Source organism: Lynx canadensis, chromosome X, assembly GCF_007474595.2.
Source record: "Lynx canadensis isolate LIC74 chromosome X, mLynCan4.pri.v2, whole genome shotgun sequence".
Classification (NCBI taxonomy): Eukaryota; Metazoa; Chordata; class Mammalia; order Carnivora; family Felidae; genus Lynx; species Lynx canadensis.
Window position 1 is genome coordinate 43,353,358 of NC_044321.2, and position 23,193 is coordinate 43,376,550.

The window sequence follows — 23,193 nt, forward strand, 5'->3', positions numbered from 1 at the left end:
AATACCTAGAAAATAACAACAAGAAAAATATCAGAAACTAGAGAATATGACCAATTAAAGCAGCAGTCAAAGGAAAATCTGAAGCCTTTGATGCTTACATTAATAAATAAGAATAAATTAAAATCACTGAATTAAGCATTGAGCAAAAGAAGTCAAGAAAAGAGCCACAAAAATCAACCCAAACAAAGCAGAAAGAGAACTGATGGCAGAAATTAACATACTTGGAAATAAATGATAGAATTAATAATTAAAGCCAAAAGCTACTTCTTCAAAAGAAAACATAAAACAATAAAAAAGATAAACCACTTGCCAATCTAATTAAAACCCTAAACACACAAAATTAGAAATGGAGAAATAACCACAGTTACAGAGTAAATGAAAAGAGTAGGAGAATAATTTGCTCTACTCTATGAAAAGAAATTTGAAAACTTAGAATGGTTTTCTAGGAAAACAAAAATTACCAAAACCGATTGCCAAAGAATGGGGGGTATCTAAACCCACCTGTTAACCATTGGAAAAAATGTTGATAAATTTGACAAAAAAGCACACTCACATGGTCTTGCATTAATTCTATCAACCTTCAAGGAACAGACAACCTCAATACTATTTATACTTCCTAGACTCTAGAATCTATTGAGGGAGAAGAAAAGAATCCTGTGTAATGTCAATACCCAAACTCAACAACTAGAACATACATAATGAAAAACTGGAAACCATTTTCACCTAAGAATATGAATGCAAAATTCTCACCATTTTTTCTATTTAAAAACATAAGTATTAGGACATTAGTATATATCAGGAATTTATTTATAAACTACCAACATATATTGAAAGTGCATGCTCAAAAAATTCTTTCTGAAAAAGGTGCATGATCCAGAAAGTTGGAAAACACCAGTCTGGAACAGTTGTTCCTAATCAGCATGGCTCCTGATCAAAATTACCTGGAGAGGTTGTTTAAAATGCAAATTCACAGCCCCCCCCCCCCCCCGCCCCGCAAATTTGGACTAACTACCTCTGTGGTGGCGCATAGGAACCTGCCTTTTTAACAACTGCCCCAAGGGATTCTAATACAAGTGGTTCAGGGACCACACTGTGGAAACAAAGGTCCAGGGTGAAAAGGATGGGAGTGCCGTGGTCTGGGGTGGAGGTTTGGGGGCAGAGTTATTTGTTACAGTTAGGTTGGTTTCCAATCTATACAGCCTGACTTCCATCTCTCACCACACACATTCCCACATCCTTTCCCTGCCTCTCTCCCCCTTCTCCACCTTCATCTCCAATCTAGATCTTATGAAATGCAGGTGGTTGCAGCCACATCTCCATGATAGCACTCAAATTTACCACTCTTTCCTTTTCCCTCACAAGGGCACAGGAAAGGCAATAGAGCAGAGTGGAAAGAACAATGTCAGAAAGACTTGGGTCTGAGTTCCAGTAAAAATTTAAAATCTGGCTCCATAACACAAAAGCTGCATGACCTTGAGCACAGTAATTTATCTCAGTTTCAGTAAAATGTTTATCTTACAAAGCTTCTGTCAGGATTAACTATATAAAAAGGACCTAGAAATGATGCTGGGCACATGGAAAGATGATTAATAATAACAGAACTATGTTTATTGTTAGAACAAAGTCCCTAACTCAGGGCCACAGCATATCGTTGTGCAAGTTGTGCAGTGTACTACCTTCACTGCTGTGTGTTTCAGCCTTTTTCCTCATTCTCATCAAAGGAATTGGACTGCAAGGTCCCCTGGTTAATGTTTAGCCCTGCTCAATAGCCAAGAAACCAGGAGATCTTGGGTCTCAGCTCAGCCACATGTCTGCTAGCCAGGAGGCCCTCACCAACCAAGGATTTTAACGCGAGCCTCATTCACTCACTGTTCTCATCTACTAAAAATGGACATATAATAAAAGGCAAGTTGAGGCTTAAGAGCAGTGTGAAAATCAAAAGGATTAGATATTCTAAGTTATCTTGTTTGGGCACCAATTGCTTATGTCAGCCTTACAGAATTTACCTATAGGTAGCCAACCCCAGAATCAGTCGGAAGAAACATACAGTGCCCTTCTAGACATTTGGTGTCCCAATTCTTGGCACTGTAACCTTATCTGGAGGCACTGGGCTCTGGCAAGGCAACTTGGAAATTTCTATTCTCTGCATCAATACTGATTTTAAAGGCACTCCCCTCTCCCTACTTACAGGGCCAGCATGAGCTTTGCAGAGTCACTTCTGACAGGGAAGCAGAAGTGGGAATGACTCCACAAAGGAAAAGAACCTTCAATGGGATCAGCTTGGTCAATGAGCACATATTCTTTGCAAGGTGACCAGATCAAAGGGGAGCAAAACCGATATAGCCCCTCCCTTCCAGGCACTACAGATGAAGCAGACTGGTGAACAGAAGGCTGCCATTGAAGTGTGTCAGGCTCAAAGAAGGATACTGGCCCCTAGAGGTCCTATTTTCAGCAGGCTCGAGGTTTCTATATGCACAGATATCTACATCTGTGGCTTTGAGACCAAGTGGAGTGGAGTGAAGGATAAGGAGTTTCATGAAGGGAAAAAGAACTAGAGTTTCTTTCAAGTGTGTCTTAGGCACTGTTTCAGGCACTTTCATGTATGTATTTCTATTAGTCTTCCCATCAACCCATCAAAGTCGGTGCCATTATTGCCAGTTGGCAGATGAGAATCCCGAGGCTTAGAAGGAGTATATCATTTTCCCAGCTAGTAAGAAACAGTAGTGTCCAGACTGAAAATTGCCTTATCTGACTCCAAGGGACAATCCCATCGAATCAAGGACTCCTAAGGTGAGGCAAAAGGTACTTGCACAGCAGTCATTTCCAGGTGTCCATGGAGACATTAGCTCTTTCCATGGCATCATGAAAGCTAAGTGTAAGAAAGGGCTTTGTTGACACCAGCAAGGAGACTACATCTCAAAAACAAAAGCAAGTTGCCTGCCAAGACCTGGGCTGTTCTTCTCTTTTCCTCTTGGCACAGGTTACCTTTTCTTCTGATGAATAGATTTGCCTGTTTTGTTAAAATCTTTCTTTTTTTTTTTTTGAGCCTAATAATGACTGAAAATGAAACCCAGTATTTGCCGAGACTGAAAAATCTCCCCTGCCTCTTCCTCAGCTCTTCTGAAGTTTTCTTGTTTGGAAATTTTACTTTTAAACCCACCACAATAGCTTGGCATTCCGGGATCTCGGCAGCAAGGGCACACAGGTCAGCCCCTCTCCCCTTTCCCTTTCCTCAGCAGCCAAAAGATAAGGTTGCTCCAAGAGAAACAGCCACTCCCAGGTTATTGCTGAAGGAAATATTTGCAAGATCCAGGAAGTGAGACACAAGGAGGCTTGCACAGGGAGGGGAGAAGGGCCAAAGAGTTTGTTGTTGCCACACTTCTCTGCCTCTAGCATCACAGAACTTAAAGTAAAGAACAACTCATCTGGCAATGACAAATGCAAGTAGCAAGACTCATCCTGAACCTTCTACAGCCCCCCAGGAGGCTGTTGTAAAGTGTCCTTTGAAGACATCAGAGAAGTCATTGTATTATTGGGACTGTCCTGGGTAAAGACTAGCTCCCTTTCTCCAATGGCCCCAACTTAGAATTTTGAAGAGGTCTTCCCATTACTCCTTTGGATTTTACATAGTGTCATGGACATGGTGGCAAGGGATGATAACAATCGGTCTTGTTTACTGAGAGTCCATCATGCATCGGGCACAGGGCTGGACAGCAGACAGACCTGATTTCATTTAACTCCCAAAACATCTCCTGGCATAGGTTTTCTTTTGTCCATGTTAGAAATGAGGCTCAGAGAAGTTAAACAACTGGGTGAACACAAAGGGAATAGGGGCCAGGAGAAGTAACAGCTGAGGTCTGACTTCGATGCCCACGCTTTTGCTAATAAAACATGCTGCCTCGCCAGGGTTCTGATAACCTCCTCAAGAGATTTAATAAAAGGCATTTTAGGAATAAATAAAACACTGTCAAGGGACCTGGATGGTCTGATATCCACAAGAACAATTCCGCTGAGGATCAGGCTGGCCAAGGCAATCAAGGTTCTATTCTCTGATATGCAGAGGTTCTGAAACTTGGGCATGCATCAGAGCCACCTAGAGGGCTTATTCAAACACAGACTGCTGGGTTCTATCCCCAGAATGTCTGATTTAGTAAGTCTGGGGAAGGGTGGAGAATTTTTGTTTCTAACAATTTCCCAGATGATGATGGTACTGCTGGTCTGGGACCACACTTTGAGATCTGCTCTAATCATCATTACCTACCAGGTTCCCAACTCATCAGGTTATCTTAAGAGGTATAAAGCCATTTGGAAAAAAAAAAAAAAACTTCTCAAAACTAAATTCATTCAAGTAACTATATATATATATATATATATATATATATATATATATATATACATACCATCCATGTGACAATTGGGCTGAAGATTTACAAAATAAAATAATGGGAATACTGGAGGTCCAAAAAGTTCTGGGAATCCTGATGTTATTCAAGGAAATTTGGTGCCCAACCATGGTTAAGCAATGGATGGGTCAGGGAAAGAGAGGGAGTGTTGTCTATTTGAGTCCTCATGTATACCAGATGTTAATGTACTGAATTTTAAAGAATACAATGGGAAAGTTATAAAGAACATGATTCTATCTTGTTTAAAAGTTTAAAAGGCATTTTTGGGGCACCTGGGTGGCTCAGTCAGTTAAGCATCCAACTTCAGCTCAGATCATGATCTCGCGGTTCGTGAGTTCAAGCCCCACATCAGGCTCTGTGCTGACAGCTCAGAGCCTGGAGCCTGCTTCAGAATCTATGTCTCCCTCTGTCTCTGCCCTTCCCCTGCTCATGCTCTTGTGATCTCTCTCTGTCTTTTTTTATTTCTCTCTCTCTCTCAAAAATAAACATTTAAAAAATAAAAAAAGACATTCTTGTTCAATTATTAATGAGAATTATTATTATGGAGTAGTTTTCTGTGATGCATGTATTTAACATTTAAGAGTAATCCTAAAAATTCAGGAAATGTAGTAACTGGTCATTTTGCAAAGGATATGAATTTGACTTCAAGGCATCACAATACTGGCTTATAGGACAAGTCACCAAAGAAAGGAGAGAGCCTAGTCAACAACTTGGCATTTCAATGTGGCTTGATGGGTTTCTATTTGCAATTGAGGTACACAGGTGCAGTAACTGTGGCAGAGAGAAAATGTGCTTCTTTTGAATAATGGCACTGAAATGCAAATTATCTGCAAGCTAGTACTGGACACAGAAGTGATGGAAAGTTCTTAAGAAAGTGATGCTTCTCAGCTAGAAAATACAATGTTTATTTGTGGGGTTGGGGAGGTTGTATGTTGGGGTGGTAGTGACAGATTTGGAAATTCCCAAAGGTCTGGTGATGTACACCCTCAGAAACATCAAAGCGCTCACAGATTTAAATAAGCAGAAGTGTTGGTTGATGGAGAATTCTATCAAACTGAATTCTAAGTAACAGTGAGATCAAATGTGTTTAGTAAGTAATATTGTCTATCTGTCATTAGTATGTGGATCTTTCCAAAGTCTTTGATCTTTAACTTCCCAGGCCTAAATCAAAGCAACCAGTTCTCTTCTTGAGATTTTCTTTTTCATTATAAAAATCCAGCAATTTGACATATACCCAAAAAACACCATGCACATTCAATTCCAGCTACTTACACTTTGCCAGTTGCCTTTCTAAATTTTCTTTGTGTATGGCTACTATCAGATTCAACATGTGATTTAGGATTTAGCCCTTTTTTGGTTAATATAATTACAAATACTCATTTCTGTGCAAGACCCAATATTTGTACACCTGCCATTATTAATGGCTATATTCTGTTCCACGATGATAATATATTAGCATGGTAAATGGTTTCCCCAATTATAAATAGCACTATTATGAATATATTTAAACAAATCATTTTTTCCTTTTTAGGTTATTCCCTTGGGGGTCTGCTGGGCCAAAGAGTATGAACAAATAGCTTTATAACTTCTGTCACATATTTCTAGATTGCCCTCCAGAAAAACTGAATCAACTTATACTGCTCCCAGAAACTGTTTCCCCACAGCTTTGTCAAGATAGTGTTTTGTAATTTCTATTGATCATTTCCATTAATTGTTGATAGTTTAATAAGCAAGTTGTGATATGTGGAAGTTGTTTTTGTTTGCATGTCTTTAATTGCTAGTGAGCTTGTACTTTTCCATGCAGTTATTTTACTGCCTTTCTTTTCTCATGTGTAAAGTCCCTGCCCAGTTTCCTTGCTCTTTTATGAAGCTGAATCTGAAAGCTGACTTTCTATATCTATATCTGTTCTTTATATTTTTTGGACAGTCAACTGTTATCAGTGATGCTGGCCCCAGATATTTTTCTCATTCTGTTGTTCAGCTTTTTATTACATTTTGTTGTACAAAGGTCTCCCCCCCCCCAACTTTCATATATTTAAAATCATCCATCTTGTCTCTAATGGTATCCTCCATTTAACAGACACAAATTTATCTTCTATCCAAGCTGGAATAAATATGCTGTTTCACTGTCTGCTTTTTTGAATTTACTACGGAGTAAAGTGTGTACTAGTTATCTAAGTTAATCATTCTTGGGTGCCTGGGTGGCTCAGTCGGTTAAGCATCCGACTTTGGCTCAGGTCATGATCTCATGGTCCCTGAGTTTGAGTCCCGCGGTGGGCTCTGTGCTGACAGCTCAGAGCCTGGAGCCTGCTTCAAATTGTGTGTCTCCCTCTCTCTCTGCCCCTCTCCCACTCGTGCTCTGTCTTTGTCTCTCAAAAATAAAATAAATGTTAAAAAATTTAATTATTCTCCATAATGATACCTACAATTCCAACATTAAAGAAAGAATGATTGCTTTCTCCAGTTCAGGGATGTTTCCAGTGCTCTATATTCTTAGAATAGCTTGAATCTATTCCTAGAATCTTTAAAAAAAACATTTCACTGTTTTCCTGTTTTCAACCCACTATCATATGGTTTTGATAATTGTCACTTTATGACAGGCTTTAAAATCTGATAGGGTAGGTCTACCATCATTGCCTTTTTAAATAAATGTATTCTTTGGTATTACTGCCTACTTGTTCTTCCAGATAAATTTCACTATGAATTTGGCAAGTTCTATAAAGTCCCACAGTGACTCTAATCAGTAGTGCATTACATCTATATATTAACTTAGGGAGTGTTATAATCATTGCTATATTTAGTCTTCCGAAATTGAAGCAGAGTACAGCTATACATTTATTCAGGTCTTTATTTCTCCCATTAGAGTTTTATAATTTTCCTTGGATAAGTTTTGTGTATCCAGGATTAAATTAATACCCAGATATTTAAATTCCCTTTGTCACGCTTTTGACAAATCCTTCCATGCCTCGGAAGACTGCATTCTTCTTAGATGCAAAGCCTTCCTGAAAAGTGTACTCTTCCTAATACAATGAGATTCAATTCTGAATTATCCATTTTCTTTCACTCAGCAAATAGGAAATGTGTACTAGATATTCTATACTCTGCTCATGGTGTGGTTTGATAAAAGGAAGGAAGAAAGCCCTAGGCTGAGAACTGAAACAACTGGGTAGTAGTCCAGTTTTGTCACATACTTGCTTTATAATCCCAGAAGCAAAGGGCTTTGGAGTCAGATGCCTGTTTGACCTTGGGAAAAGGACTTTAATCTATCTGTAAGTTCCCTTGTCTGTAAAATTGGGTCAATAAATGGTAACTATCTTGTAGGGTCATGATAAATAATGAATAATGAAAGGGAAATGCTTATAGCAGTGCCTGACACATAAGAAACACTTAATAAACGTTAGCTATTATACCTTTTGTTGTCGCTGCTAATAATAGTATAATACTACCTTTCCTGAGTCTCAGCTTCCTTCAGTGAAATGGGAAAAAATAAGGCTTACTGCATAGGGTTGTTGTGAGGATTAACTGTAAATGTGGCCATGTGTATAAAAACACTCTACACACTTTAAAGCTCTGTGCCAAGTGGTAAAATGGAAAGGATCACAGGAAGCAATTGTAGGTACAGAAAACCAAAAGAGATAATCTGGAAAATACTTTCTTTTGGCTTTTAAATACATAGCTTATGTATATAGCTTTTTCTCCCAGCAGAGCTACTCACCGCCGGTTTTCCCTCCTGCTAATATTATAATGCATTTGCATTCTCTGCACACAAACCAAATAACAGTGGAGGGATACAACCAAGAGTGTAACTACCTGGAATTAAAATTCATTGCAGGCTTTCAAACAAAGACAGTGGCTCAAGAATATACATTTGATTTTCCCACCTACACCCATCATTCCAATTGAGACAGAAACGACATAAGAAATGTTAAAAATTTGTGTTGTGGTGGTTGGAGGGGAAGGTGAGCGGAAACTCCATCAAGATTTCTCTTCTTAAATGTCATCTCTGCCCTTGACCTTCTCATCTTCCCTGAGGTCATAAACTGTCATCCGTCTTAAGAATCCATACTCTTTTTCCTTCCATTGACCTCTCTCTTCTGGTTTTAAATTTAAACCAGTCTCCCAGATCCTGACCAAACCTTCACTTAAACCAGTGGTTCTCATCAGTAGCTGGAATCAGAATCACTTGCAGGGCTGTTAAAACACAGACTGTGGGCCCCATCCCAGTTTCTGATTCAGTAGGTCTGAGTGGGGCCTTGGGATTTTCATCCCTAACAAATTCAGAGGAGATACTGAGGGTGTTGGTGCTAGGAACACATTCTGAGAACCACCAACTTAAAACTCATTGCTCTAATTACTACCCCATTTATCTCCTTCCTTTCCCTGGCCAACTTTTTCTTTTAGAGCATTTTGAAGTGTTCAAATTCTTCCTTTAAAATGTTTTTCAACAAATGGTGCTGGGAGAACTGGACAGCAACATGCAGAAGGTTGAAACTAGACCACTTTCTCACACCATTCAGAAAAATAAACTCAAAATGGATAAAGGACCTGAATGTGAGACAGGAAACCATCAAAACCTTAGAAGAGAAAGCAGGAAAAGACCTCTCTGACCTCAGCCGTAGCAATCTCTTACTCGACACATCCCCAAAGGCAAGGGAATTAAAAGCAAAAGTGAAATCCTGGGACCTTATGAAGATAAAAAGCTTCTGCACAGCAAAGGAAACAACCAACAAAACTAAAAGGCAACCAATGGAATGGGAAAAGATATTTGCAAATGACATATTGGACAAAGGGCTAGTCTCCAAAGTCTATAAAGAGCTCACCAAACTCCACACCCGAAAAACAAATAACCCAGTGAAGAAATGGGCAGAAAACATGAATAGACACTTCTCTAAAGAAGACATCTGGATGGCCAACAGGCACATGAAAAGATGTTCAACGTCGCTCCTCATCAGGGAAATACAAATCAAAACCACACTCAGATATCACCTCAGGCCAGTCAGAGTGGCCAAAATGAACAAATCAGGAGACTATAGATGCTGGAGAGGATGTGGAGAAACGGGAACCCTCTTGCACTGTTGGTGGGAATGCAAATTGGTGCAGCCGCTCTGGAAAACAGTGTGGAGGTTCCTCAGAAAATTAAAAATAGACCTACCCTATGACCCAGCCATAGCACTGCTAGGAATTTATCCAAGGGATACAGGAGTGCTGATGCATAGGGGCACTTGTACCCCAATGTTTATAGCAGCACTCTCAACAATAGCCAAATTATGGAAAGAGCCTAAATGTCCATCAACTGATGAATGGATAAAGAAATTATGGTTTATATACACAATGGAATACTACGTGGCAATGAGAAAAAATGAAATATGGCCTTTTGTAGCAACGTGGATGGAACTGGAGAGTGTGATGCTAAGTGAAATAAGCCATACAGAGAAAGACAGATACCATATGGTTTCACTCTTATGTGGATCCTGAGAAACTTAACAGAAACCCATGGGGGAGGGGAAGGAAAAAAAAAAGAGGTTAGAGTGGGAGAGAGCCAAAGCATAAGAGACTGTTAAAAACTGAGAACAAACTGAGGGTTGATGGGGGGTGGGAGGGAGGGGAGGGTGGGTGATGGGTATTGAGGAGGGCACCTTTTGGGATGAGCACTGGGTGTTGTATGGAAACCAATTTTACAATAAATTTCTTATATTAAAAAAAATAAATAAATAAAATGTTTTTCAAATCACACGGTCACCCTAACACATATTCATTGTATTAAAATTAATGAAAGGAAACTGAAACCTTCCTACAGTGCTAGTGGAAATGGGAAATGGTACAGCCACTTTGAAAAACAGGCTGTTCCTTGTAAAGTTAATAGAATTACCATATGGCCCCCAAATTCCACTCCTAAGTATGAGAGAACTGAAAACATGTCCACACAGAAACTTGTACATGAATGGTCATGGCAGCATTATTCACAACAGCTAAAAAGTGAAAATAACACAAATGTCCACTAAATAGATAAGTGGATACATAAAAAAGTGGTATATCCATACAGTGGACTATTATTTGGCAAAGAAAAAGCATGAAATACTGATACAGGCTACAACACAATGAACCATTTTAGCACACGAAGTGAAAGAAGCCAGACACAAAAGCCCTCATATTGTATCATTCCATCTACTGGAAGTGTACAGTATAGGCAAATCCACGGGAACAGAAAGTAGATTTGTGGTTGCTTGAGGTTGATGGTGGGAATGGGGAGTGACTATAAATGGGCACAGGGAATCTTTGTAGGGAGATGGATAGGTCTTAAAATTGGATTGTGGTGATGATTGCATAGCATCATAAATTTACCAAAGCTCACTGAATTCTACACTTAAAATAGGTGAATTTATGATGTGTAAAGTTCTATACATTTTTCTTCTATGAATACCCGTCACAGACCATCATGCCATCTACTTGCTATGCCCACCGCTTTACTAAGTTTGCTTTCTTGAAGGTCACTTGCGATTCCCAATTGTCAGAGCCAGTAGTGATTCTCTCTGTATCTTCTGTGATGGTGCACTGGCCAACCTCTTCTGCCACACCAGCTGCTTGCCCATTCAGTTTCCTTTACTGGTTCTTCTTCCTCATCCTACTCCCTGCCTGGATGATTGACAAACCTCCTGCAAAGAATCCACCTGTCTTCCTCACTAATTTCAAGTTCAACATATCTCAACTCAAGCTTATCTTCTGCACCAAGCTAGCTCCCCTCTCTCACCTGTCCCAGCTACTTCAATAACTTTCTCCAGGTCACCTGGGGCTCAGAGTGTTGTTGTTTTGCCCAGAGTTATTTTTGACTTATTTCCTTTCTTTCCCAAATTCCAGTCACCAGTTCTCTCTACCCTTCCCTCAAAACGTGTCACTTATTTGTAAGCAAATCATTTGAACAGACAATTCACTTGAGAAACAATGCAAATATTAAATAAACACACTAAAACATTTCAAACTAGAATAATCAAAGTAAGCCAATTAAAATTATAATAGGTGCCATTTATGCCCATTGCATTAGAAACATTTTCCACAGATGGCAAGATTTGGGGGAAACTGGTATCCTTATATATTGCTAATGCCTCCTGGGAAAACAATTTGGTGAAATCTATCAAGAACAAGAAGAATGTTCATATTGCTTCAACTAGTAATCGCAACTCTAGATAATTATTTTAATGAGATAATTCACAATGACAAAAAGGTTATAGCTACTCCAAATTTTTCTGCAGCATTACTTTATAATAGCAAGAAATTTGAAACAACCTAATTATCCAACAATTTGGGAATGATTAAGCAAATTACAGCACATTAAGCTGGTGAAATATGCAGCCATTAAAATTTATAACGATTGAGGAGGCCTGTATAGTAACATGAAAAATTGTTTGCCAAGTAATGCTGAGTGGGGAAAAAAAGAAGCCGGACACACAAAAATCGCATCTACGTAGTTTTTATATAACTATGCCAAAAAAATCTCCATACCTATAGATAAAAGCTGGTAGGGAAATAAAAACAATCAGGGTGTTTGGGTGGTAGGAATAAGGCTACTTTTTCTTCTGTGTTTTTTTTTATGAGAATATTTCATTTATTTATTTATTTATTTATTTACATATATATGAAATTTATTGACAAATTGGTTTCCATACAACACCCAGTGCTCATCCCAAAAGGTGCCCTTCTCAATACCACTCACCCACCCTCCCCTCCCTCCCACCCCCCATCAACCCTCAGTTTGTTCTCACTTTTTAAGAGTCTCTTATGTTTTGGCTCTCTCCCACTCTAACCTCTTTTTTTTTTTCCTTCCCCTCCCCCATGGGTTCCTGTTAAGTTTCTCAGGATCCACATAAGAGTGAAACCATATGGTATCTGTCTTTCTCTGTATGGCTTATTTCACTTAGCATCACACTCTCCAGTTCCATCCACGTTGCTACAAAAGGCCATATTTCATTTTTTCTCATTGCCACATAGTATTCCATTGTGTATATATACCACAATTTCTTTATCCATTCATCAGTTGATGGACATTTAGGCTCTTTCCATAATTTGGCTATTGTTGAGAGTGCTGCTATGAACATTGGGGTACAAGTACCCCTATGCATCAGTACTCCTGTATCCCTTGGATAAATTCCTAGCAGTGCTATTGCTGGGTCATAGGGTAGGTCTATTTTTAATTTTCTGAGGAACCTCCACACTGCTTTCCAGAGCGGCTGCACCAATTTGCATTCCCACCAACAGTGCAAGAGGGTTCCCGTTTCTCCACATCCTCTCCAGCATCTATAGTCTCCTGATTTGTTCATTTTGGCCACTCTGACTGGCGTGAGGTGATACCTGAGTGTGGTTTTGATTTGTATTTCCCTGATAAGGAGCGACGCTGAACATCTTTTCATGTGCCTGTTGGCCATCTGGATGTCTTCTTTAGAGAAGTGTCTATTCATGTTTTTTGCCCATTTCTTCACTGGGTTATTTGTTTTTTGGGTGTGGAGTTTGGTGAGCTCTTTATAGATTTTAGATACTAGCCCTTTGTCCGATACGTCATTTGCAAATATCTTTTCCCATTCCGTTGGTTGCCTTTTAGTTTTGTTGGTTGTTTCCTTTGCTGTGCAGAAGCTTTTTATCTTCATAAGGTCCCAGTAATTCACTTTTGCTTTTAATTCCCTTGCCTTTGGGGATGTGTCGAGTAAGAAATTGCTACGGCTGAGGTCAGAGAGGTCTTTTCCTGCTTTCTCCTCTAAGGTTCTGATGGTTTCCTGTCTCACATTTAGGTCCTTTATCCATTTTGAGTTTATTTTTGTAAATGGTGTGAGAAAGTGGTCTAGTTTCAACCTTCTGCATGTTGCTGTCCAGTTCTCCCAGCACCATTTGTTAAAGAGGCTGTCTTTTTTCCATTGGATGTTCTTTCCTGCTTTGTCAAAGATGAGTTGGCCATACGTTTGTGGGTCTAGTTCTGGGGTTTCTATTCTATTCCATTGGTCTGTGTGTCTGTTTTTGTGCCAATACCATGCTGTCTTGATGATGACAACTTTGTAGTAGAGGCTAAAGTCTGGGATTGTGATGCCTCCTGCTTTGGTCTTCTTCTTCAAAATTCCTTTGGCTATTCGGGGCCTTTTGTGGTTCCATATGAATTTTAGGATTGCTTGTTCTAATTTCGAGAAGAATGCTGGTGCAATTTTGATTGGGATTGCATTGAATGTGTAGATAGCTTTGGGTAGTATTGACATTTTGACAATATTTATTTTTCCAATCCATGAGCAGGGAATGTCCTTCCATTTCTTTAAATCTTCTTCAATTACCTTCATAAGCTTTCTATAGTTTTCAGCATACAGATCCTTTACATCTTTGGTTAGATTTATTCCTAGGTATTTTATGCTTCTTGGTGCAATTGTGAATGGGATCAGTTTCTTTATTTGTCTTTCTGTTGCTTCATTGTTAGTGTATAAGAATGCAACTGATTTCTGGACATTGATTTTGTATCCTGCAACTTTGCTGAATTCATGTATCAGTTCTAGCAGACTTTTGGTGGAGTCTATCGGATTTTCCATGTATAATATCATGTCATCTGCAAAAAGCGAAAGCTTGACTTGATCTTTGCCAATTTTGATGCCTTTGATTTCCTTTTGTTGTCTGATTGGTGATGCTAGAACTTCCAGCACTATGTTAAACAACAGCAGTGAGAGTGGGCATCTCTGTCGTGTTCCTGATCTCAGGGAAAAAGCTCTCAGTTTTTCCCCGTTGAGGATGATGTTAGCTGTGGGCTTTTCATAAATGGCTTTTATGATGTGTAAGTATGTTCCTTCTATCCCGACTTTCTCAAGGGTTTTTATTAAGAAAGGGTGCTGGATTTTGTCAAAGGCCTTTTCTGCATCGATTGACAGGATCATATGGTTCTTCTCTTTTTTTTTGTTAATGTGATGTATCACGTTGATTGATTTGCGAATGTTGAACCAGCCCTGCATCCCAGGAATGAATCCCACTTGATCATGGTGAATAATTCTTTTTATATGCCGTTGAATTCGATTTGCTAGTATCTTATTGAGAATTTTTGCATCCATATTCATCAGGGATATTGGCCTGTAGTTCTCTTTTTTTACTGGGTCTCTGTCTGGTTTAGGAATCAAAGTAATACTGGCTTCATAGAAGGAGTCTGGAAGTTTTCCTTCCCTTTCTATTTCTTGGAATAGCTTGAGAAGGATAGGTATTATCTCTGCTTTAAATGTCTGGTAGAACTCCCCTGGGAAGCCATCTGGTCCTGGACTCTTATTTGTTGGGAGATTTTTGATAACCGATTCAATTTCTTCGCTGGTTATGGGTCTGTTCAAGCTTTCTATTTCCTCCTGATTGAGTTTTGGAAGAGTGTGGGTGTTCAGGAATTTGTCCATTTCTTCCAGGTTGTCCAATTTGTTGGCATATAATTTTTCATAGTATTCCCTGATAATTGTTTGTATCTCTGAGGGATTGGTTGTAATAATTCCATTTTCATTCATGATTTTATCTATTTGGGTCATCTCCCTTTTCTTTTTGAGAAGCCTGGCTAGCGGTTTGTCAATTTTGTTTATTTTTTGAAAAAAACCAACTCTTGGTTTCGTTGATCTGCTCTACAGTTTTTTTAGATTCTATATTGTTTATTTCTGCTCTGATCTTTATTATTTCTCTTCTTCTGCTGGGTTTAGGCTGCCTTTGCTGTTCTGCTTCTATTTCCTTTAGGTGTGCTGTTAGATTTTGTATTTGGGATTTTTCTTGTTTCTTGAGATAGGCCTGGATTGCAATGTATTTTCCTCTCAGGACTGCCTTCGCCGCATCCCAAAGCGTTTGGATTGTTGTATTTTCATTTTCGTTTGTTTCCATATATTTTTTGATTTCTTCTCTAATTGCCTGGTTGACCCACTCATTCGTTAGTAGGGTGTTCTTTAACCTCCATGCTTTTGGAGGTTTTCCAGACTTTTTCCTGTGGTTGATTTCAAGCTTCATAGCATTGTGGTCTGAAAGTATGCATGGTATGATCTCAATTCTTGTATACTTATGAAGGGCTGTTTTGTGACCCAGTATATGATCTATCTTGGAGAATGTTCCATGTGCACTCGAGAAGAAAGTATATTCTGTTGCTTTGGGATGCAGAGTTCAAAATATATCTGTCAAGTCCATCTGATCCAATGTCTCATTCAGGGCCCTTGTTTCTTTATTGACCGTGTGTCTAGATGATCTATCCATTTCTGTAAGTGGAGTGTTAAAGTCCCCAGCAATTACCACATTCTTATCAATAAGGTTGCTTCTGTTTATGAGTAATTGTTTTATATATTTGGGGGCTCCGGTATTCGGCGCATAGACATTTATAATTGTTAGCTCTTCCTGATGGATAGACCCTGTAACTATTATATAATGTCCTTCTTCATCTCTTGTTACAGCCTTTAATTTAAAGTCTAGTTTGTCTGATATAAGTATGGCTACTCCAGCTTTCTTTTGGCTTCCAGTAGCATGATAAATAGTTCTCCATCCCCTCACTCTCAATCTAAAGGTGTCCTCAGGTCTAAAATGAGTCTCTTGTAGACAGCAAATAGATGGGTCTTGTTTTTTTATCCATTCTGATACCCTATGTCTTCTGGTTGGCGCATTTAATCCGTTTATATTCAGTGTTATTATAGAAAGATACGGGTTTAGAGTCATTGTGATGTCTGTATGTTTTATGCTTGTAGTGATGTCTCTGGTCCTTGGTCTCACAGGGTCCCCCTTAGGATCTCTTGTAGGGCTGGTTTAGTGGTGACAAATTCCTTCAGTTTTCGTTTGTTTGGGAAGACCTTTATCTCTCCTTCTATTCTAAATGACAGACTTGCTGGATAAAGGATTCTTGGCTGCATATTTTTTCTGTCTGGCACACTGAAAATCTCGTGCCAAGTCTTTCTGGCCTGCCAAGTTTCAAAAGAGAGATCAGTCACGAGTCTTATAGGTCTCCCTTTATATGTGAGGGCACGTTTACCCCTTGCTGCTTTCAGAATTTTCTCTTTATCCTTGTATTTTGCCAGTTTCACTATGATATGTCGTGCAGAAGATCGATTCAAGTTACGTCTGAAGGGAGTTCTCTGTGCCTCTTGGATTTCAATGCCTTTTTCCTTCCCCAGTTCAGGGAAGTTCTCAGCTATTATTTCTTCAAGTACCCCTTCAGCACCTTTCCCTCTCTCTTCCTCCTCTGGGATACCAATTATGCGTATATTATTCCTTTTTAGTGTATCACTTAGTTCTCTAATTTTCCCCTCATACTCCTGGATTTTTTTCTCTCTCTTTTTCTCTGCTTCCTCTTTTTCCATAACTTTATCTTCTAGTTCACCTATTCTCTCCTCTGCCTCTTCCATCCGAGCCGTGGTGGTTTGCATTTTGTTTTGCATTTCATTTAAAGCGTTTTTCAGCTCCTCGTGACTGTTCCTTAGTCCCTTGATGTCTGTAGCAAGAGATTCTCTGCTGTCCTGTATACTGTTTTCCAGCCCAGCGATTAATTTTATGACTATTATTCTACATTCACTTTCTGTTATATTATTTAAATCCTTTTTGATCAGCTCATTAGCTGTTGTTATTTCCTGGAGTTTCTTCTGAGGGGAATTCTTCTGCTTGGTCATTTTGGATAGTCCCTGGTGTGGTGAGGACCTGCAGGGCACTTCCCCTGTGCTGTGGTGTATAACTGGAGTTGGTGGGCGGGGCCGCAGTCCGACCTGATGTCTGTCCCCAGCCCACCGCTGGGGCCACAGTCAGACTGGTGTGTGCCTTCTCTTCCCCTCTCCTAGGGGCGGGATTCACTGTGGGGTGGCGTGGCCCGTCTGGGCTACTTGCACACTGCCAGGCTTGTGGTGCTGGGGATCTGGCGTATTAGCTGGGGTGGGAAGGCAAGGTGCATGGCGGCAGGGGGGGCAGGCTTAGCTCGCTTCTCCTTAGGTGATCCACTTCAGGAGGGGCCCTGTGGCAGCCGGAGGGAGTCAGATCCGCTGTCGGAGGTTTGGCTCCGCAGAAGCACAGAGTTGGGTGTTTGCGCGGAGCGAGCAATTTCCCTGGCCGGAACCGGTTCCCTTTGGGATTTTGGCTGGGGGATGGGCGGGGGAGATGGCGCTGGCGAGCGCCTTTGTTCCCCGCCAAACTGAGCTCTGTCATCCGGGGGCTCTGCAGCTCACCCTCCCTTTGTCCTCCAGCCTTCCCGCTTTCCGAGCAGAGCTGTTAACTTATGACCTCCCAGACGCTAAGTCGTGCTTGCTGTCGGAACACAGTCCGTCAGGCCCCTCCGCTTTTGCAAGCCGGGCTCGGGGGCTCTGCTTGGCTGGCGAGCCGCCCCTCGGCCCTGGCTCCCTCCCGCCAGTCCATGGAGCGCGCACCGCCTCGCCGCCCTTCCTACCCTCTTCCGTGGGCCTCTCGTCTGCACTTGGGTCCGGTGACTCCGTTCTGCTAATCCTCTGGCGGTTTTCTGGGTTATTTAGGGAGGTGTAGGTGGAATCTAAGTGATCAGCAGGACGCGCCGTGAGCCCAGCGTCCTCCTACGCCGCCATCTTCCTGTCGAGAGCCTTTTTCTTCTGTTTTTAATTTTCTGTAATTTCGTTTTCACAATAAACATCTCCGCGCCCCCCCTCCAAAATATCACACATATTTATCTATCTTTTCTGCTTCATTCCTATTGCACCTTCACCTTCCCAATCCAAGGCCCTCCTCTTTCATGCCTGGATCACTTACCCTAATTTTTCTTCCTCCAACCTATCTAGGCTACAAATGCAGCAAGGTTGCCTCAGTACCACATTTATCATATCATTTACCTGATCGATAACCTGCAGTATCTCTCATATTTGTGATACTATATAGTTTTCAAGGCCTACCTATCCTGGTCCAATATTTCACTCTTCACCCCTTTCCTCTACTGTTACTGCTGCTGCTGCTCCCCCGTATTCCTCTTTATTATTACAACTAACATTTACCGAGGGTTTACTGTGCCAGGTTTTGTTCCAAATGCTTTGTACCTGTTTTCTAATTTAATCCTGGCAACAATCACCTGAGCTAGGTACTCTTACCCCATTTCACAAATAAAGAAACTGATAGGGCAGAGAGAGGAAGAGCCACCCACTTGCCAAGGTTACACAAGCTAGAGAAAATAAGAATCTGGATTTGAAACCAGGCAGGCTGATTCCAAGGCCAGAACCATTAACCCGTGAAGTTTATTTCTCCAACATACTCTGCTTAGCCCCCTTGGGTTTTTCCTCCTGTAGGTCCCAGCCTTCAGTTTTCTTACCCTCCAGTAAACTTAAATAGAAAACAATTTATCATGTATTGGCTCCTTACCACGTGCCAGATACTTCTTGTTTAAACCATGTATTTGACACTTTTCATCTTACAACAACTTATCAGAGTAAGCAAAAGTTAAGTTTAAATCCTGGTTTGTCCCTTTGATAGCCATGAGACCTTCAGTAAACTACTATAACTTCTCTGAGCCTCATATCTTTCTCTGAGTCAGTGGTTCCCAAAGTGTGATCCCAGGACCAGCTGCATGAGCATCACCTGGACGACCTTGTTAGAAATGCAGATTTTTAGTTTTATTCCATACCTACTGAATCACAGTTTCTGGAAGGGGTTGGGGGGTAAGTGTAGGATCCACCTGTCTGTGTTTTAACAAGCCATCCAGGTGTTTCTAAAGCACATTCAAGTTTGAAAGCCACTGTTCTAGTTATAATAATACATACCTGACAGGATCTTGGAAAATATAAAACATAACATGTGTAACTTAGCTTGCAGCACATTGTTTTGTAAGTGGTAATTTATGATTATTGCTACTTAACTTTGTGTGGGTTAGTCTTCCTTGCCCAAGCTGTGGGTGGACAGGCATTGTGCTTCCTGATGCTCGCTCTCTAATATTCCCCTGCTTGCCTAGAGAAAGGCAGTGCATACACTAGGTTTTGAATAAAGTCCTCTTACTTCACTGGCTGACTGGGAAGAGAACCATTTTGTAGAAGCACTGTAGTTGAGTCTAGTGTCTCTAAAGGTAGACCACCTGGGTCTAATCAACTCACTACACCTGTGGGATTTTAGGCAAGTGAATTTATCAGTTTCTTCTGCCAGAGAGACTAATAATAACTACCCCTTTAGGTTATGGTGATAGACACAGTTGACCTTTGAACAACGTGGGGGTTAGGGACACCAATCCCCACCCCCCATGCAGTTGAAAATCCATGTATAACTCTCAACTCCCCCAAAACTTAACTACTAACAGCCTACTGTTGACTGGCAGCCTTACTGATAACATAGTCAATGAGCTCATATTTTGTATGTCTTAGGTATCGTATGCTATGTTCTTATGAGGAAGTAAGCTAGGGAAAAGAAAAATGTCATTAAGCAAATCATAAGTTGTGGGGGGGGGCACCAGGATGGCTCAGTCAGTTGATTTCAGCCCAGGTCACGATCTCATGGTTTGTGAGATTGAGCCCCATGTAGGTGTAGGACTCTGTGCTGACAGCGTGGAGCCTGCTTGGGATTCTCTCTCCGTTTCTCTTTGCCCCTCCCTCACTTTCTCTCTCTCAAAATAAATAAACAAACATTTTAAAAAATCATTAAGGAGAGAAAATATATTTAAAGTACTGTATTGTACTCATTGGAAAAAAAATCCATGTATAAGCAAACCCATGCAGTTCAGACCTGTGTCATTCAAGGGTCAGCTGTAAATATTTGTAAAGTGCTTTGGTGCCTAGAATAGAGCAATGTGCTCAAGAAATGCTAGTTAGCATTATTATTTTTGTGTCATTTCACCCATTCAATGGTGGAGGAGGCTCTGTTTCCTCAGTTGGTAAGCCAACAGCAAATACCTCTTGAGGGACTTCTCTGTGTCAGGCGCTATGTTAGGCACAGAGGATAAGTCTCTGTGGTAAGAAGATAAGGCCGAGATGTGGTCTCCTCTCTCAAAGGTCTCAGTCTAATATGGGAAACTCAGCAGATCCACAGCAGGGAATCAGACCAGCCAGAGAGTTCCAAAGGCCTCAGACTTCTGAGACAGGATGCTGAGGGATCCTTTTGAAAGGTTTCCTTTGGGATCCTAATCGATGAAGTTGTAAGGGGAAAAGCATAAACTTTGGGGCCAGACAAACCTGGGTCCAAATTCTGGCTTCATCGCTTATTGGTTGTGTGACCTCATCTATAAAATATGTAATGAAATGAATTGTTGTGGGGAATAAATGAGATTATGGGTTAAAAAAGTCAGTCCAGTGACTGACACTTAGTAGATTATTCAAAAATGTTGGGTTCCTCTCTTTTCTCATGGCCAACCAGAAACCTGATGGGTGTCCCATACTTTGGAGTCAAAAGAAAGCCAAAATTAATCCTGAATGTACCACCAAATCACAGGGGGTCAGAAGACCGGGATTCTAGTCCACTTCCTTGATGCTCCCTTCATTGGTGCCCCCACAGAGGCACAACTAAGGGCCTTCTTCCTCCTTCATTTCTAGAGTTTGAGTTAAAGAATCAATATAATTTCAGGGTATCTTGTATAATTTGACCTAGAGAAGAACTGGCTAAAAGAACACATCAAGGAATTTCATGAAAAAGAAGGCTGCCAGGCTGATTGATGGAGAGCAAACTGGAAAAACTGTCCACTCCTTCTAGTCACCTATGGCTTATCTCTGGGGAGCATGAGCACTGGGTGCCAAGCTCCTCACATTACAGGAGTAGACTCTCTACTTTTTTTTTCCTTAAGGGTTTTGCCCAAGCAACTCTCTTCCCTTTAGTCCAGGCCATATGTGCTGTTTGCAAAAATGTCCCTACCTTCTTCCAGGAATTTTAATCTATCGTTAGCATGATCTGCCCCTGGATATGCCTTAAGTTCTTCACAAGCCCTGTAAAAAGAAAGGTGGCAGAGGCCAAAAAACGGGTGGCTCCAACAAAGGAGGCAAAGGCACAGTGGTAGCTGGACAGTCTTATCTCGTCTCTGTCCTTTCCAATTAATTGTCCAGTGGCTGCTGTGGATGTGAGCATACTTTATGCCGTCTCACCTATATTTCAGCATGATCTGCTCCCACATGTCCTTGTGGGTGGGCAAGACTGCCCCAGGCCTCTGAGCTGATGGGCACACTTCCCCACAACATACTGACTACTATGTATTCCAAAACGTCATAGTGATCAGTTTGGTCTGTAGCCCAGCTGTCTGGGGAGCAGGCTAGATTACATCTGTGGTATGAAGTTCTTGGTATGGACACACCAGGCCAGGTTCCTCAAAGGAAACTGAGCAAACAGAAGATCTTAGCAATTTCTATAGAAGTCTCAGAGACATCAACGCACCCCACTCCCTGAGTGATCACTTACCTCCCTGACGGGCTGGTCTTCCTGTTTCCTGTTACTGGTTTCCATTTATCCCCAGAAAATTCCTGCAAAGCAAAATTCTGATAAATTAGGGAGCTCTGAGCAGCCAGGTATCCAGATGTCTTCAAAAATGTGAAGAGGTCAGAAGCCTGTCCCTGGCCAGACCCCGCTCCCCGCACTTGGTTTCTTCTACTTTCCCACACAGGCTAGAGAAATATGCACCTGGAGTTGCTGCCTTTCTGTTCAGAGGCCTGGTGAACTGCTGGGGGCATGCAGAGACTAAGAGAGTACTCAGAGACCTGGATCATGTGCTCTAGAAACTCCGTGTTTCCCTCTCTTTCTCCACTCCCCTCCCAAACCATCTCGTAAACCAGTTTAGCACGTTTGCTGTTTGCTCTGGCTCTTGTGAAGGAGGTCTTTTTGTTTATTCTGCCACATGAACCTGCTCATTCCTCTTGCCTCTTCTAACATAGAAAGCATCTTCTTCGAAGCCCTGGCCCTTGAAGGGGCTTTCAGGCCTGAAGCCCCGTGCTGCTCTAACCTTTTCCCAAGGTGAGGCACACACAGAGCATGCATGCCAGTACACCTTTGTACTGCAGGGGCCCTTCCTTCTCCTCCCAGATCCACTGGTAGTGGCTGAGGCGGGCTCATCTCTGGGGAACACGAGTGCCAGGTGCCACGGTCCCCACATTACAGAAGCATGCTCTCCACCCTGGCCATTTTTTCCTTAAGGGCTTTGCCCAAGCAAACTGTAGCTCAAGCCATATGTGCCATTTGTAAAAATGCTCCTCCCTTCCTATTCTAGCTCCAAACCTGATGCAAATTTGCCTTTTGACATTCTCCCTGACTTTGCATGCAGCATTCTGTACCTGGCAACCCAAAGCTTAACTCAACAGGAAAGCACAATTTTTCCTAAACCTCACTGATCTCCCAAATTCCCTCTTCCTCCAATGCTGTCATTAGTCCTATTCAAAGTTTTATTAACCTTTGCCCCAGTAAAAAAAAATTTGCTCCCTTTTGGGGGTAAGATACTTAGTGTCTGTCATTCTGGCTAAGACACTTATTAGCTGTGCTGTCTGAGGGAAGTTATATCACCTCTCTGAACCTCAGCTTCCTATCTAGTAAATAAGGGCTATGCCATCAAGCTTTGCTGGCTTCCCCGGAGTGAGTACAAAATGGGATATGCATAGAGAATGCCTAGCACAATGCTTGGCATGCGAGAGGCTGTAGATGTTAGCAGTCACAAGAAAGATGAGGTTTTATAGCTTTCCCAAGACCAGAGCGGTCCCTGCCTGTACTTGTCATATTAGAGCAGCTCTGACCACTTGTTAGACTTCAAACTCTGCCTCAACACCCTTCTGAGATGTTCCTGCCCTCAAAGACACTATTACTCCTTCAGGCACAGTGGGAGCCAGGATTTCCTGTCCATGCCCTGTGGAAAGTGCTCAGTAAATAGCAGTGGCCAAACCAAAGTCCT

General features: G+C 41.3%; 1 protein-coding gene across 1 annotated transcript in view; it reads right to left on the reverse strand.

Moving 5' to 3' along the window:
* SHROOM4 (shroom family member 4) overlaps positions 1 to 23,193 on the reverse strand; it is a 148,097-nt gene that overhangs the window by 19,100 nt on the left and 105,804 nt on the right. Inside the window, exon 6 of the mRNA XM_032592055.1 lies at positions 21,720 to 21,781. Coding sequence (XP_032447946.1) covers positions 21,720 to 21,781 — 62 coding nt within the window. The remainder of the gene's footprint in view (positions 1 to 21,719; positions 21,782 to 23,193) is intronic.